General features: G+C 41.6%; 1 protein-coding gene across 1 annotated transcript in view; it reads right to left on the bottom strand.

Moving 5' to 3' along the window:
- Positions 1-2,747: 2,747 nt before the first annotated feature.
- Positions 2,748-18,094, bottom strand: part of LOC123454057 (serine/threonine-protein kinase Nek2-like) — a 49,128-nt gene continuing 33,781 nt past the window's right edge. The window contains 2 exon segments of the mRNA XM_045132137.1: positions 2,748-3,241; positions 3,244-4,156. Coding sequence (XP_044988072.1) covers positions 2,748-3,241; positions 3,244-4,156 — 1,407 coding nt within the window.

Here is an 18,094-nt window from a genome sequence, read left to right as displayed (position 1 = left end):
GAGTCCTACCCTACCTTTGGCTCTTACATTCTTTCCACCACGTCTTCCGCCATGGACCCTGAGCCTTGAAAAGTGTGATAGAGTTATTGTAGTGCTGAGCACTCCTCTGGTCACCAAGTAGACAAATTTTTAATCCACTTAAGGCCAAAGTAAGTTTCCTTTGAGGGTGGAGGAATATTCAAGGTCTGCATGTGAGTCAGGTTTCTCCAGCGGCACTGCTGATTGGCAGCTGCCTGTGAGGCATCACAGAACCTTTCCCACTGGATATGAGTAGCACCCTCTCCTACACTGCCCGCAGTTCAGGGTCAGTGGGGAGGGGTGAGTGCCACTACGGCACAGCAGCAGGAGGGACTCCCGGGCACCAGATCCACTCTTCCCTTTCCTCCACTCGGAAACCAACATATGCAACAGACATAAATATAGAAATAAAAGAATCATTTTATGCTGTGGGAAAGAGGCAGGTAGATGACAGTCAGTGGAATAAAAACAAATAAAAGAATATAGACATCACAGTGAGGCATTTCCAAAAAGGTAAAACAGATTTGCATTACACAGGAACATTTGTAAACAAGATGTCTTGGTATTAACAAACAATCCATATTCGTTAGGTTTCCTCAGCTCAAGAACACTTAAAAAGAAAGACAGAACTACTAGTTTACTGCTGAAGCTTTTCTGCTTTTTAATGAGATTTTCTGTCTGATTCATTTACTGTCCCATCTCATTCCCTTCAGAAGAGATGAGACACTCACCATGTGTTAAACATTTTAGGGTGTCACTGTGCATCACAGTTAACAAACTGCCCTGCACGGCGTGACAAAGATCCTGAGACTTATGTGAATGAAAGAAAAGGGAACATTTCTGTGCTGAAGGGAAGATGAAGGTCCTATCATCATGTGCCATCTGAGGTGGGACTTGCTCTTGGAGCCCCTTAGATGTGGGGGCCTCCTCTTCTGCCCTTCCACTCACTGTTCTGGGCTTCCACCCAGCATCATTCATTAGCGCAAACATCCTCTTTTGAAACGGTCTGAAGGAAACTGTGGACACAGAGCAGCCTTTTGGCACTAAAACAGCAGACCTGGCCTTCAGTAACATGCATTTGTTGTTTGTTTTTGTTATTTTGTTTTTCAAGATAGGGTCTCACTCTAGCTCAGGCTGACATGGAATTCACTATGTAGTCTCAGGGTGGCCTTGAACTCACGGGGATCCCCCTACCTCGGCCTTCCGAGCACTGGGATTAAAGGCGTGCGCCACCACACCCAGCAAGATATATTTGTTAACAATGTCAAAAAGAAGCTTAAAATTCAGCATCCAGGCAATTCCTAACACTCCTTCTGTAGCTTTCAATTCTATAAACAATACAGAATTCATGCAATGCATTGGAGAATTCAAACTTGGTAAGTTATATCCAAGCAGGTTATTAAGTTATATACACAGAAATTAAATGAGAAATACAGCAGTTAGGACTCAAGGAGCATCTGGCATTAACAGAGACAAATGGCATTTAAACTGCTCTGCCCTTCCCCTGGTGCCGCGCTTCATCTGGCAGCCCTCGCTGGGGTGGGTCCTAAGGAAGCTGTGGCATTAAGACAGACCTAGACATGAACTGTCCCCTCTCAAGAGCCCCAAGGGACTGCTGGGCACACAGCAAAGAAGTCCTTGTGTTTTTCCCCATCATCTTGAAAATGGACAAATTTTTTGAGGTCAGGGCTGCAAACATGAGATTTAAAACAGAATGGCTTTGTGGTGTTTACTACAATTCAGCTTGTGGCTAAGAGCATAAGATAACATATAATAAAAATAATCTTATCAACTGACCCAGAAGTCATCAGTATAATCTCCCAAACCTGCCTTTTAAGTGAACATCAACCATTTATTCAAAGTTATACAAGAACTTGAAGAGGTGAGGTCTCTGGGACACAAAGCCACGTAAGATGGCTTCATGCCTCAGCTGAGCATGTGCAGGGAACAGGCTGAGTCAGCAGCCTCCTGGGGTAGCAGCATGTTGAGGGCCAATGTTAATGCCAACTGCCTCATTACTAATGTCAGGATCCTTCTGAATGTTTTCAGTAGTTTCTCTGCTGTGCTGACAGTCTCTTTTACACTGGAGCCATCCTAGCAGACATTTCTTTGAGATACATCCGCGCTCTTGTGGTAAAGCTCTGCCCTCTTTTGAACTCCTCGCCTGGACTGTAAGCCACTTTTATTCCCAATGAGCATAATGGTTATGTTGAACTGGAACATGGTGGGCACCTTCTAACCAAAGCTGTCAACAGGGTGACAGCATCTGTCCACGAGTCACGATGCTCTTGAGAAAGGTGTGTGTGTGCCCCAGCCAGGGATGCTCGGTGCTGGCGTGCACTGCCTCCTCCTGCTGCTCATAGCTTTGGGTTAACACCAGACAGACAGCTGCACGCACACCACTCACTCACATAAAACTTTGCAGGGCTCTTGGGTATATCATCTCTTTCTAGCATTATTTTCCCTCAAGGTCTAAACTGCCCTATCTCATATTCCCAGTAGTAATCACACAGGCTAGTCAACTAGGAAAGGATCATTCTTTCTATAAAGGGTTCACAGAAAAAAAAGAAATGAATATGCAACCATCTCATGCACCTGCTGCTGAAAAACAGTGAAAACAGCTCCAGCAGGACACTTACTGAAGAAAAGGCGCAGCTCACAGAAGCACGCGTGAAGCTGCAGCAGCGCAACGCCACAGCAGCGGGCAGCGGCTCTGCGTTTCTGCAGGCCTAGCGCATGCCCAGGATTTGTCTGCTCTTCAGCTGATAGTTCTTTTCCATATCCGACAAGGCTTGAGCCCGCAGCTGCGCAGCATGCAGCCTCTTCTTCAGGTCCTTGCACTTGGATTTGGAGGAGAGCTGACTCTCGTAATTCTCTCTCTGCAAGTTCTCTTTACTCTCCCTGCCGAAATAAACTTTCTTTTTGATCAAGGAGGATGGGAGATTAAATAGCCCTGGACCACTTGCCAGAGACAGCAAGCGCTGCTCCTTCTGCAGGCCGCAGCTCCTCACCAGACTCTTGGCTCGGGCCAGCTTGTCCTCGGCCAGTCTCTCTTGGACACAGAGTTCACGCTCCTTCTTCTCCAGGCTCTCCTCCCGTGCTTGGAGGGCCCACTCCCGCTCCTGCAGCCGGATCTCCATCAGCTTCAGCTCACTCAGCACCGTGCTGGAGTCCTGCAGCTTCGAAGGCTCTCCTGAGCGGCGGCCCCTCCTCTCAGGATTCTTCTTTGCTCTTCTGCAACCAAATCTGCTATCAAAGGATTCTCAAGAATCTCTTCAACGGAAGGTCGCTGGTAATCCTTTAAACTTAACATCCTTGTAATAATGTCATTCAATTCATCAGAATATCGGTATGGAATTCGTCTGAATCTGCCTTCTCTGATTTTCCCAGCTAATTCTTTTTGGTTAAAAGCTGTAAATGGAGGCATCAATGCACAGAGCTCATAGAGCAGGCAGCCCAGGGACCAGATGTCTGACTTCTCATTGTAGGACATGCGGTTCATTTGTTCAGGAGACATGTAATAAGGTGTGCCAACAAAAGTTTTGGCAAAACTTGTATCATGGTTTAATATTCTAGCTAGCCCAAAGTCTCCAAGCTTGACGTTCTGCTTGCCATCCAGGAAGACGTTGGCTGGTTTCAGATCCCGATGCAGCACAGTATGACCACCGTCACTTCGCCTGTGACACTCTTTCAGGGCCAGAGTCAACCTAGTCATCACTCGAAGAACAAACTCTTCATCTAAGTATTGTCTGTCCTTGGTCCCCTTTGTAATTACACTTGCCAGGTCCCCTCCTTCACAATATTCCATTACAATGTACAGGGTAGTGTTGGTCCGATCTATGATTCGATCATAGTAACGGACGATGTTTGGATGTTTCAATTCACGAAGCAGATTGACTTCAGAGAGGAGCATCTGCTTCTCAGCTTCTGTCATGGAGCCATAGTCTAGCTCTTTCCAAACTAGTATCTTGCCGTCGCTCCTCCTCCGGATCTTCCGGAAGCGGCCGTAGGAACCCGGGCCGATGCGATGCAGCACCTCGTAGTCCTCCACCCACACCCCCCCCGCCCCCCCCCCGCATGGCTGGCCGTGCGGAGCCGAACCAGCCGAGCCGAGCTGGGACCGGCAGCGGGCAGCGCCCTCGAAGATTATTTTTACACATAGGTTTTTATAGGGTTGTAGGGGGAAGGAGTCATAATCAGGCCAGAGATCATCACAGGGTTACTGTGTAAATGCAATTTCTTTGTTTCTTCATCAATTACTGGCAGCACCAGGAGAGGCTATCATCCAGGCATAACGGCTTCTTCATTTCTGGTAATAGATCATTAGATGAGGAAATAGAAACTTAACTTGCTATATGGAGGTTTCTGTCAACATGGCAGAGGTTTGGTTCATAGCTCCCAGCACCCTCCAATTGGACTGGAGGCCCGCTCCATGGAGGGAAACACATCCCTGATACTGAAAACTTAAAACAGGGGTAGTCATGAGCCTTAGGGGTGTAACATCTGGATAAATGTATATATTATGCTTATCAAACTATCCAGTAAGCAGTTCTCTTAATATTTATACCCTGATATTAATGATACTCTCACTTTTGGTGAAGAATCTTCTCTTTTTAGATGGCAGTGACTTTGGGATGACTCAGAAGGTATCATAGTGCTGGAAAGCAGTGACTGGAGTACTGAGTAACATGTCAATCACACCTTCCAAGGCTCAGGATCTAATGCAGAAGAGGGGGCGGAAAGAATGTCAGAGCAAAGGGAAGGGTAGGACTCCTTACAACATGCTCCCTCCAGACATAAAATGGCCTGGATATCCATGACCTCATAGTGCCTGACACTACCTACACAAGACCATCATAAGAGGTGGAAAAGATCATGACATCAAAATAAAAGAGAGAGTGATTGAGATGGGGAGGATATATGATGGAGAATGGAATTTCAAAGGGGAAATTTGGGGGTGGGGTGGGAGGGAGGGTATTATAATGGGATACTTTTTATAATCATGGGAAATGTTAATTAAAATTTAGAAAAAATAAAAATAAATAAAAGAAATAGAGAGAAAAAAAAGAGTAGGTATTATGATTCTGGGCTTGGTGGCTCAGGCCTTTAATCCCAGCACTCGGGAGGCAGAGGTAGGAGGATTGCCGTGAGTTCAAGGCCACCCTGAGACTACAGAGTTAATTCCAGGTCAGCCTGGACCAGAGTGAGACCCTACCTCGAAAAACAAACAAACAAACAAACAAACAAACAAACAAACAACAACAAAAAAAGAGAGTAGGCATTATGACAACCAGATCTTCTAACAAAGTCACAGTCCCTAAAATGTCTTTTGCCCTGCACCCTTAATCCTGTTAACTGGGAGGCTAAGATTAGTGGTGTGTAGATGGCTCTAAGTCAGCTTGTGACCAAGTGAGACCCTTCCCTAATGAATGACAGAAGAGGAAACAAAGGCACTATAAATCAGGAAGCAACAAATTACAGCCCCAATATATAGCTTATTTAAGAATGGCAAATTTAACCGTCCATCAGATTTAACATAATTTACCCTGACATGGAAGATGTAATTAGCACTTCTGATTCAAACCTATATACCAGGCTTATTCAGTGGGTACTGACCTGCTGTAATCCCAGTTACCTTTTGGGATGGTTTTGGTCTTAATTATGCTGTGCTCCTGCTTGGATCTCTCTTTGCTGTGCGTGGGCTCAGAAACGTGTCTGAGTTGCTGGGTCACTGTTCTGATTGCCTGGGCCAGGTGCTGTGTAGGTGAGCTCCCTTCCCCAGATCTCTGGTGCTTGCTGGCAGGTGCTTTCTGGTGCTAGTGGTGGGGGAGGGGAGGCTGTGGATGGTGGCTGGAGTTCCCCCGCTGGTCCTCATGGTCCTCTTCCTCACTAGCCACTCTACTGGTTTCTGTTGTCCTCCCTTCATGTTTCTTTCTCTTTTGCTTAAAAATTTAAATTTATTATTATTTTTTAAATTGACAACTTCCAAGATTTTAAACAATATCTCATGGTAATTCCCTCCCTCCCCTCACTGACCCTTTGAAACTCCACTCTCCTTCATGTCCCACCCCTCTCAATCAGTCTCTGTTTTATTTTGGTGTCAGCATCTTTTCCTCTTATTATGATGGTCTTGTGTAGGTAGTATCAGGCACTGTGAGGTCATGGATATCAATGCCATTTTATCTCTGGGGGGAGCATGTCATAAGGAGTCCTACCCTTCCTTTGGCTCTTACATTCTTTCTGCCACCTCTTCCACAATATACCCTGAGCCTTGGAAGCTGTGATAGAAATATTGCAGTACTGAGCACTCCTCTGTCACTTCTCAGCACCATGGTGCCTTCTGAGTCACAGGTCACTGCCATCTGAAAGAGAAGGTTCTCTAACCAAAAGTGAGAGTAGCATTAATATATGGGTATGAACATTAAGAGAAGTGTTTACTGGGCAGTTTGGTGAGCACAGTACATACATTTAGCCAGACAACAGCAGACGTTACATCCCTAAGGCTTATGACTACCCTTGTTGTAGGTTTTCAGTATCAGGGATGTGTTCCCTCCCATGGAGTGGGCCTCCAGTCACACTAGAGGCAGTTGGTTTCCCCCATAACACACATGCCACTATTGCACCTGTTGGCTCATTTGGCCCGGCTGGCAAAATATAAGGCTTGCAGTGTTCACTGTTGAGTATCTTAACTGGTGATTTCTTTCTCTCCCATTGAAATGCATGGAGTGTGGCTTTTTCAGCTTTCTGTTAGCTGGTATACTTGGAGGAGGTTTTCAGCTCAGTTCCAGCAGGATTTCTAAGTGACCTTGCAACCCAAGAATGTGGAGTCTTCAGCAACAGTGTCTTACCATTTATTCCTGGTGGACAACAAAGGGCCTCAGCAATGGCCTATAATGTTTTGGGGGCATCAGGGACCTTCCTAGTCAACAACTCACTGGAAGGTATCCCAACCTTGGCACTAAAAGTTTTCTAGTAACAATTTATGGCTTCTGAGTGTCCGAGATAGGGTCTCGCTCTAGCTCATGTTGACCTGGAGTTCACTATGTAGTCTCAGGGTGGCCTCGAACTCATGGCCATCCTTGTACCTCTGCCTCCTGAGTGCTGGGATTAAAGGCATGTTCCACCATGCCTGGCTCCTTCATGTTTCTTGAGTTTGCGAGGAGGCTGGGGTGAGTGGAGAATCTCCTCACCCGGTTCTTCCTGTGACTCAGGCCGAGCCTTACATCTGTGGCTACGTGGACCTGGTTCCACCACTGCTGAAGCCATTTCTGCCTGCTTCTGTGGGCTCTAGATGCTCTGAATCTCTTCTACTTCTCTGCTGCAGTTGATAATTGCTTATATACCTCACTTTGTAGTAGAAGAATGTATTTTGCTGTTTTTTTTTCCTTCTTTTTCTCTGCTAGGCTACTTTGCCATGGTTCCTATGCTGCCATCTTAACCAGAAATCAGTTATTCTCATCTTGATTTAATTCTGGTAGGTTATATGAATGAAGGAAATCACCCATTTCTTTCAGGTTTTCAGGCTTAGTGGAGTATATGTTCTTATAGTATGTTCCTAAGTTTTTTAAAATTTGTCTGGTATCTGTTGTGATGGTGCTTTTTTCATCTCTAATTTTATTAATTTGTGTCTCCTTTCAATTTCTGCTGGTCAAATTTGCTAAGGGTTTATTAATCTTGCTTACCCTTTCAAAGAACCAACCATTGAGCCTTTGGATTTTTTTATTTTTTATTTTTTGGTTTCTGATTTGTTAATTTCTGCCCTAATCTTTATTATTTCTTCCTTTCTACTGATTTTTGATTTGCCTTGTTCTTTTTCCAAGGTGAAGCATTAACTTGTTTAGTTGTGGCCTTTCTAATTTCTTAGAATAGGCACGTAAAGCTATAAATTTCCCTTTTAGGACTACCTTCATTGTGTCCCAAAGGTTTCGGTATGCTATGTTCTCATTATCATTTTGGTTCAGGCTGACCTGGAATTCACCATGTAGTGTCAGGGTGGCCTTGACCTCACAGCAATCTTCCTACCTCTGCCCCCAAATGCTGGGATTAAAGGTGTGTGCTACCATGCCTGGATGAGTCTATGAATTTTTTGATATCCTTTTTGATTTCTTCATTGGTTCATTCATCACTTAGTAGTGTATTGTTTAGGTTCCATGATTTTGTGTATGCTCTATAGCTTTTCTTGCTATTGATTTGTAGGTTGATCCCATTGTGATCAGATAGGGTGCAAGGAATTATTTCAATTTTCCTGTATTTCTTAAGATTTGCTTTGTGTCCTAATATATGGTCTATTTTAGAGAATATTCCATGTGCTTCTGAAAATACTGAAATTCTGAGAAGAATGTGTATTCTGCAGCATTTTGGATGAAATGTCCTGTATATATCTGTTAGGTTCATTTCTTCTATGACCTCAATTATTCTAGATGATTTGTTTATTTTTTGCTGGGATGACCTGTCAATTGATGAGAATAGGGTGTTGAAGTCACCAACTATAACTGTTTGGTGTTATCTGTGATCTTAGTTCTAATAGCATTTGTTTGATGAAGTTGGGAGCCTCCATGTTAGGTGTATATATGTTAAGAATTGTAATGTCCCCCTGTTAGAGTGTGTCTTTAATCAATATAAAGTGACCTTCCTTATTTTTCCTAACTAATGTTTGTCTGAAGCCTACCCTGTCCAATATGAGGATAGTGACCCCTGCTTGTTTTCTAGGCCCATTTGCTTGAAACACCATTTTTCAATCTTTCACCCTAAGATAGTGAGTGTCCATCCTTTGTAGGAAGGTGAATTTGTTTTTAGGCAAATTGAAGTATACTGCTTATTTACTTATTTATTTATTTATTTATTTTTGCTTTTCAAGGTAGGGTCTCACTCTAGCTCTGGCTGACCTGGAATCCACTATGTAGTCTCAGGCTGGCCTTGAACTCATGGTGATCCTCCTACCTCTGCCTCCTGAGTGCTGGGATTAAAGGTGTGCACCATCACGCTCAGCAGATCCTGCTTTTTCAAATTTTTATTTTATTTATTTTATTATTAACAACTTCCATGATTATAAAAAATATCCCGGGCTGGAGAGATGGTTTAGCGGTTAAGCGCTTGCCTGTGAAGCCTAAGGACCCCGGTTCGAGGCTCGGTTCCCCAGGTCCCATGTTAGCCAGATGCACAAGGGGGCGCACGCGTCTGGAGTTCGTTTGCAGAGGCTGGAAGCCCTGGCGCGCCCATTCTCTCTCTCCCCCTCTATCTGTCTTTCTCTCTGTGTCTGTCGCTCTCAAATAAATAAATAAATTTAAAAAAAAATCCCATGGTAATACCCTCCCTTCACCTACTTTCCCCTTTAAAGCTCCATTCTCCATCATATCTCTTTCTCTCTCAATCAGTCTCTTATTTTGAAGTCATCATCTTTTCTTCCTATTCGGATGGTCTTGTGTAGGTAGTATCAGGCACTGTGAGGTTATGGATATACAGGTCATTTTGTGTCTGGAGGGAGCACGTTGTAAGGAGTCCTACCCTTCCTTTGGTTCTTACATTCTTTATGCCACTTATTTCACAATAGGCCCTGAGCCTTGAAAGGTGTGATAGAGATATTGCAGTACTGAGCACTCCTGTCACTTCTTTTTTTTTAAAATATTTTTCATTTATTTATTTATTTGAGAGTGACAGACACAGAGAGAGAGACAGATAGAGGGAGAGAGAGAGAATGGGTGCGCCAGGGCTTCCAGCCACTGCAAACGAACTCCAGACGCGTGCGCCCCCTTGTGCATCTGGCTAACGTGGGACCTGGGGAACCAAGCCTCGAACCGGGGTCCTTAGGCTTCACAGGCAAGCGCTTAACCACTAAGCCATCTCTCCAGCCCTCCTGTCACTTCTTTCCAGCACCATGATACCTTCTGAGTCATCCCAAAGTCACTGCCATCTGAAAAGAGAAGATTCTCTACCCAAAGTGAGAGTAGCATTAATATAAGGGTATAAATATTAAGAGAAGTGCTTACTGGGCAGTTTGATAAGCATAGTATATACACTTATCCAGACATCAGCAGATGTTACACCCCTAGGGCTCGAGACTACCCCTGTTTTAAGTTTTCAGTATCAGGGATGTGTTTCCCCCCATGGAGTGGGCCTCCAGTCCAATTGGAGGGAAGTTGGTTTGCACCATGACAGACATGTCACTATTGCACCCATTGGCTCATTTGGCCTGGCTGGCCAAATATAAGGCTTGCAGTGTCCACTGTTGAGTTTCTTCACTGGTGTTTTCTCTTTTTCCCATTGAATTGCATGCAGGGTGGCTTCTTCTAGCTTTCTGTCAGCCGGTCTACATGGAAGAGGTTATCAGCTAATTTCCAGCAGGATTTCTCAGTGGCCTTGCACCCCAAGTATGTGGAGTCTTGGTGGGAAACAAAGGGCCTCAGCAATGCCCTATAATGTTTGGGGGGCATCAGGGACCTCCCTGGCCAACAACTCACTGGAAGGTATCCAATCCCTGGCACTGAAAATTTTCTAACAACAATTTATGGCTCCTGAGTGTTCCATAGTCCAAAAAAGTAAGTTTCCATATGATTTTTATTTTGTTTTATTTTTAATTTTTTTCTCTCAATTTTTATTAACATTTTCCATGGTTATAAAAAATATCCCATGGTAATACCCTCCCTCTCCCCACTTTCCCCTTTGAAACTCCATTCTCCATCATATCCCCTCCCCATTTCAATCAGTCTCTCTTTTATTTTGATGTCATGATCTTTTCTTCCTCTTATGATGGTCTTCTGTAGGTAGTGTCAGGCACTATGAGGTCATGGGTATCCAGGCCATTTTATGTCTGGAGGGAACACTTTGTAAGGAGTCCTACCCTTCCTTTGGCTCTTACATTCTTTCTGCCACCTCTTCTGCATTAGACCCTGAGCCTTGGAAGGTGTGATTGAGATGTTAGTCAGTACTCCCATTACTTCTTTCCAGCACTATGTTACCTTCTGAGTCATCCCAAGGTCACTGCCATCTGAAAAGAGAAGATTCTCTACCCAAAGTGAGAGTAGCGTTAATATAAGGGTATAAATATTAAGAGAAGTGCTTACTAGGCAGTTTGATAAGCATAGTATATACATTTATCCAGACATCAGCAGATATTACACACCTAGGGCTCATGGCTACCCCTGTTTTAAGTTTTCAGTATTAGGGATGTATTCCCTCCCATGGAGCAGGCCTCCAGTCCAATTGGAGGGCAGTTGGTTTCCCCCATGACAGATGTGCCACTATTGTACTCGTTGGCTCATTATGCCTGGCTGGCCATTATAAGGCTTGCAGTGTCCGTTGTTGAGTATCTTCACTTGTGGTATCTCTTTCTCCCATTGAACTACATGTAGAATGGCTTCTTCCAGCTTCCTGTTAGCTGGTCTACATGGATGAGGTTATCAGCTCAGTTCCAGCAGGATTTCTCAGTGACCTTGCAGCCCAAGTATGCAATAGAGTCTTACCATCTATTCCTGGTGGGAAACCAAGGGCCTTGGAAATGGCCTATAATGTTTTGGGGGCATCAGGGACCTCCCTGGTCAACAATTCACTGGAGGTATCCCATCCCTGGCACTGAAAATTTTCCAACAATGATCTATGGCTCCTGAGTGTTCCATTGTCCCAAACCAGAGGATTCAATATGATTTATTTGCATCCTCTTAGATTTTGATTAGCCCTCCCTCCACCTTTCCTTTATTCAATTTCTAACCTCTGACCCTACTTTGGGCCTTTTCACTCCCCTGTTAATCTATTATTCTACTTACATGTATACAATACCATCCTATTAAGTACCCCTCCTTTCACTTATCTTTATATCTCTTTTCTAGCTTACTGGCCTTTGCTAGTGAGTTTTCTTCCTACTCACACAGAAGTCCAGACATCTGTAGCTAGGACCCATATATGAGAGAGAACATGAAATGTTTGGCTTTCTGGGCCTGGGTAATCACTTGGCATAATCCTTTCCAGATCCATCCATTTTCCTGCAAATTTCATAACTTCATTTTTCTTTACTACTGAGTGGAACTCCATTGCATAAATGTGCCATATCTTCATTATCCAGTCATCAGTTGAGGGACATCTAGGCTAGTTCCATTTCCCAGATATTATGAATTGAGTGGCAACAAACATGGCTGAGCATGTACTTCTAAGGAAATGGGATGAGTCCTTAGGATATATGCCTAGGAGTGCTATAGCTGGGTCATATGGTAGATCTATGTTTTGCTGTCTTAGGAACCTCCACACTTATTTCCACAATGGCTGGACCAGATTGCATTCCCACGAACAGTATAGAAGGATTCCCTCTTTTCCCACATCCTTTAATGGCTTTCAATATATTTTCTTTGGTTTGTATATTTGGTAGTTTAATTATAATATGGCAAGGAGAGGTTCTTTCCAGGTTTTGTCTGTTTGGTGTTGTAAAGGCTTCCTGTATCTGCAGTGGCATTTCCTTCCCAGTTTTGGGGAAATTTTCTCCTATGATTTTGTTGAAAATGCCTACTATGTCTTTGGGATGAAATCCTTTTCTTTCTATTATACCCTGAATTCTTATGCTTGATCTCTTCACAGTGTCCTGAATATCTTGAACCCATTCATACCTTTCTATTAGTTTGTCTTTCTCTTTGTTGAACTGTAATAGATCTGCCACCTGGTATCCTAGTTTAGATGTTCTGTTCCCTCCTTTTTCCATTCTACTGGTGAGATTTTCCACAGAGTTTTTTATTTGACTATATTTTTCATTGCTAATATTTCTTATTGGCTTTTCTTTCTTTTAATTTTATATTTATTTATTTATATATTTTACAGATAGTTATGGGGGTGCCAGGGCCTCCAGCCACTGCAGATGAACTCCAGCCATGTGCAACCCCTTGTGCATCTGGCCTATGTGAGTCCTGGTGAATCAAACCTGTGCCTTTGGCTTTGCAGGCAAATGCCTTAACCACTAAGCCATCCCTTCAGCCCCTTTCTTTTCGTTTCTTTTTTTTAGAAATTTTTATTAACATTTTCCATGATTATAAAATATATCCCATGGTAATTCCCTCCCTCCCCACCCCCACACTTTCCCATTTGAAATTCCATTCTCCATCATATTACCTCCCCATTACAATCATTATAATTACATATATACAATATCAACCTATTAAGTATCCTCCTTCCTTCCTTTCTCTACCCTTTATGTCTCCTTTTTAACTTACTGGCCTCTGCTACTAAGTATTTTCATTCTCACGCAGAAGCCCAGTCATCTGTAGATAGGATCCACATATGAGAGAGAACATGTGGCGCTTGGCTTTCTGGCCCTGGGTTACCTCACTTAGTATAATACTTTCCAGGTCCATCCATTTTTCTGCAAATTTCATAACTTCATTTTTCTTTACCGCTGAGTAGAACTCCATTGTATAAATGTGCCACATCTTCATTATCCACTCATCTGTTGAGGGACTTCTAGGCTGCTTCCATTTCCCAGCTATTATAAATTGAGCAGCAATAAACATGGTTGAGCACGTACTTCTAAGGAAATGAGATGAGTCCTTTGGATATATGCCTAGGAGTGCTATAGCTGGGTCATATGGTAGATCAATCTCTAGCTGTTTTAGGAACCTCCACACTGTTTTCCACAATGGCTGGACCAGATTGCATTCCCACCAGCAGTGCAGAAGGGTTCCTTTTTTTCCACATCCCCGCCAACATTTATGATCATTTGTTTTCATGATGGTGGCCAATCTGACAGGAGTGAGGTGGAATCTCAATGTAGTTTTAATCTGCATTTCCCTGATGACTAGTGACGTAGAACATTTTTTTAGATGCTTATATGCCATTTGTATTTCTTCCTTTGAGAACTCTCTATTTAGCTCCATAGCCCATTTTTTGATTGGCTTGTTTGATTCCTTACTATTTAACTTTTTGAGTTCTTTGTATATCCTAGATATTAATCCTCTATCAGATATATAGCTGGAGAAGATTTTTTCCCATTGTCTAGGTTGCCTCTTTGCTTTTTTCACTGTGTCCTTTGCAGTGAAAAATCTTTGTAATTTCATTAGGTCCCAGTGATTAATCTGTGGTTTTATTGCCTGAGCAATTGGGGTTGTATTCAGAAAGTCTTTGCCAAGACCAATATGTTGAAGGGTTTCCCCTACTTTTTCCTCTAGCAGTTTCCAAGTTTCCGGTCTGATGTTAAGGTCTTTAATCCATTTGGACTTAATTCTTGTGCATGGCAAGAGAGAAGAATCTATTTTCATCCTTCTGCAGATATATATCCAGTTTTCAAAACACCATTTGCTGAAGAGGCTGTCTCTTCTCCAATGAGTATTTTTGGCATTTTTATCGAATATCAGGTGGCTATAGCTACTTGGGCTTACATCTGGGTCCTCTATTCTGTTCCACTGATCTACATGTCTGTTTTTGTGCCAGTACCATGCTGTTTTTGCTACTATGGCTCTGTAGTATAGGTTAAAATCAGGTATGGTGATACCACCAGCCTCTTTTTTGTTGCTCAGTATTATTTTAGATATTCGAGGTTTTTTGTGATTCCAAATGAATTTTTGGATTGTTTTTTTCTATTTTCATGAAGAAAGCCTTTGGAATTTTGATAGGGATTGCATTAAATGTGTAGATTGCTTTAGGTAATATTGCCATTTTCACAATATTGATTCTTCCAATCCAGGAACAAGGGATGTTTCTCCACTTTCTAGTGTCTTCTGCAATTTGTCGCTTGAGTGTTTTAAAGTTCTCATTGTAGAGCTTCTTTACTTCCTTGGTTAGGTTTATTCCAAGGTACTTTATTTTTTTTTGATGCAATTGTGAATGGGAGTGATTCTCTGATTTCATCTTCTGTGTGTTTGTTGTTAGCATATATGAAGACTACTGATTTCTGTGTATTTATTTTGTATCCTGCTACATTGCTGTAGGTTTTGATCAGCTCTAACAGCTTGCTAGTAGAGTCTTTAGGGTCCTTTATGTATAGAATCATGTCATCTGCAAATAATGATAACTTGATCTCTTCCTTTCCAATTTGTATCCCTTTTATGTGTGTCTCTTGCCTTATTGCTATGGCTAAGACTTCCAAAACTATATTAAATAAAAGTGGGGACAGTGGACACCCTTGTCTTGTTCCTGATTTTAGTGGAAAAGCTTCCAGTTTTTCCCCATTTAGTAATATGTTGGCTGTAGGCTTGTCATAAATAGCCTTTATTATATTGAGATATGTTCCTTCTATTCCCAGTCTCTGTAGGACTTTTATCATGAAGGGATGTTGGATTTTGTCAATTGCTTTCTCTGCGTCTAATGAGATGATCATGTGATTTTTGTCCTTCAACCCGTTTATGTAACATATTACATTTATAGATTTGCATATGCTGAACCATTCCTGCATCTCTGGGATAAAGCCTACTTGGTCAGGGTGAATGATCTTTTTGATATACTCTTGTATTCTGTTTGCCAATATTTTGTTGAGAATTTTTGCATCTATGTTCATGAGGGAGATTGGTCTGTAATTTTCTTTTTTTGTTCTATCTTTGCCTGGTTTTGGTATCAGGGTGATGCTGGCCTCATAGAAGGAGTTTGGTAGAATTCCTTCTTTTTCTATTTTCTGGAAAAGCTTAAGAAGCAATGGTGTTAGCTCTTCCTTAAATGTCTGGTAAAATTCAGCAGTGAATCCATCCGGGCCTGGGCTTTTTTTAGTTGGGAGATTATTGATAACTGTTTGGATCTCCATGTTTGTTATAGGTCTATTTAAGTGATTAATCTCATTTTGATTTAATTTAGGTAGGTTATATAGATCAAGGAAATCATCCATTTCCTTCAGATTTTCATACTTTGTGGAGTATATGCTTTTATAGTATGTCCCTATGATTTTTTGGATTTCTCTGGAATCTGTTGTGATGTTACCTTGTTCATCTCTGATTTTATTAATTTGTGTCTCTTCTCTCTTTCTTTTGGTCAGATTTGCTAAGGGTTTATCAATCTTGTTTATCCTTTAAAAGAACCAACTCTTTGTTTCATTAATTCTTTGGATTGTTCTTTTTGTTTCTATTTCATTAATTTCTGCCCTGATCTTTATTATTTCTTCCCGTCTACTGATTTTTGGTTTGCCTTGTTCTTCTTTTTCCAAGGCTTTAAGGTGAAGCATTAGGTCGTTTACTTGCGACCTTTATAATTTCTTAATATAGGCACTTAAGGCTATAAATTTACCTCTTAGAACTGCCTTCATTGTGTCCCAGAGATTTTGGTATGTTGTGTTCTCATTATCATTTGACTCTATAAATTTTTGATTTCCTTTGTGATTTCTTCATTGACCCATTCATCATTTAGTCGTGTATTGTTTAGTTTCCATGATATTGTGTATGCTCTATAGCCTTTCTTGCTACTGATTTGTAGTTTAATTCCATTGTGGTCAGATAGAATGCAAGGAATTATTTCAGTTTTCCTGAATTTGTTAAGATTTGTTTGTGTCCTAATATATGGTCTATTTTAGAGAATGTTCCATGTGCTGCTGAAAAGAATGTATATTCTGCAGCCTTTGGATGAAATGTCCTGTATATATCTGTTAAGTCCATTCCTTCTATGACCTCATTTAGTCCAGATACCTCTCTGTTTATTTTTTCCCGGGATGACCTGTCAATTGATGAGAGTGGGGTGTTAAAGTCACCCACCACCACTGTGTTTGGTGTAATCTGTGACCTTAGTTCTAATAGTGTTTGTTTGACGAATTTGGGAGCCCCCATGTTAGGTGCATATATGTTTAGGATTGTAATGTCCTCCTGTTGAAGTGTGCCCTTAATCAATATAAAGTGACCTTCCTTATCTTTCTTGACTAACGTCGGACTAAAGTCTACCCTGTCTGATATTAGGATAGCAACCCCTGCTTGTTTTCTAGACCCATTTGCTTGAAACACCGCCTTCCAACCTTTCACCCTAAGATAATGTCTATCCTTTGTAGAAAGGTGAGTTTCTTGGAGACAACAAATTGTAGGATCCTTCTTTTTAACCCAGTCTGCAAATCTATGTCTTTTTGTTGGGGCATTGAGGCCATTTATATTAAGAGATATTATTGAAAGGTGTGTATTTATGTTTGCCATTTTTTTTGTGTGTGTGTGTGTTTCTGGTTCTACCTGTGCTCTCTTCTGTTAACTAGTATTTGAGTATTGCTTGTTTTTTCTAGGTTCTTTATATGTGTGCTTTTCCTTTTCTTCAGCATGGAGGATTCTATCAAGTATTTTCTGTAGAGCTGGTTTTGTCTTCAAATACTCCTTTAACCTGCTTTTGTTATGGAATGACTTTATTTCTCCATCTATTTGAATGGATAACTTTGCAGGATAAAGTAACCTTGGTTGACAGTTGTTATCTTTCAGAACTTGGAATATATCACTCCAAGCTCTTCTGGCTTTAAAAGTTTGTATTGAATAATCTGCTGTAATCCTGATGGGCTTGCTTTTGTAGGTAACTTGATTTTTCTCTCTAACTGCTTTCAATATTTTTTCTTTGGTGTGTGTGTTTGGAAGTTTGATTATAATATGGTGAGGAGAAGTTCTTTCTGGGTTTTGTCTGGCCGGGGTTCTAAAGGCTTCCTGTATCTGCATTGGCACCTCTTTCCCAATTTGGGGGAATTTTCTTCTATGATTTTGTTGAAGACGCCTATTATGCCTCTGGAGTGGAGTTCTTCTCCTTCTACTATGCCCTGAATTCTTATATTGAATCTTTTCATAGTGTCCCGAATATCTTGAAATTCCCACTCATACTTTTCTATAAGTTTGTCTTTCTCTTTGTTGGACTGTATTAGGTCTGCCACCTGGTCTTCTAGCTTAGATATTCTGTCCTCTCCCTCATCCATCCTACTGGTGAGATTTTCTACAGAGTTTTTTATTTCATTAACTGTGCTCTTCATTGCTAGTAATTCTGACTGGTTTTTCTTTATTATTTCTATTTCTTTATTTATGTCTTGTATTGCCTTCTTTATTTCATTAAATTGGTGTCCTGCATCTTCTTTGATTCCTTTGATTTCCTCTTTGATTGTTTTGATGTGTTCTTTGACCTCTTTGAACATATTTATAATCATTCTTTTGAACTCTTTCTCAGGCATTTCCTCTAA

The sequence above is a fragment of the Jaculus jaculus genome, chromosome 13 (assembly GCF_020740685.1).
Source record: "Jaculus jaculus isolate mJacJac1 chromosome 13, mJacJac1.mat.Y.cur, whole genome shotgun sequence".
Classification (NCBI taxonomy): Eukaryota; Metazoa; Chordata; class Mammalia; order Rodentia; family Dipodidae; genus Jaculus; species Jaculus jaculus.
Note: the sequence above shows the minus strand (reverse complement) of the source record. Positions and strands in the feature narration are given on the sequence as shown.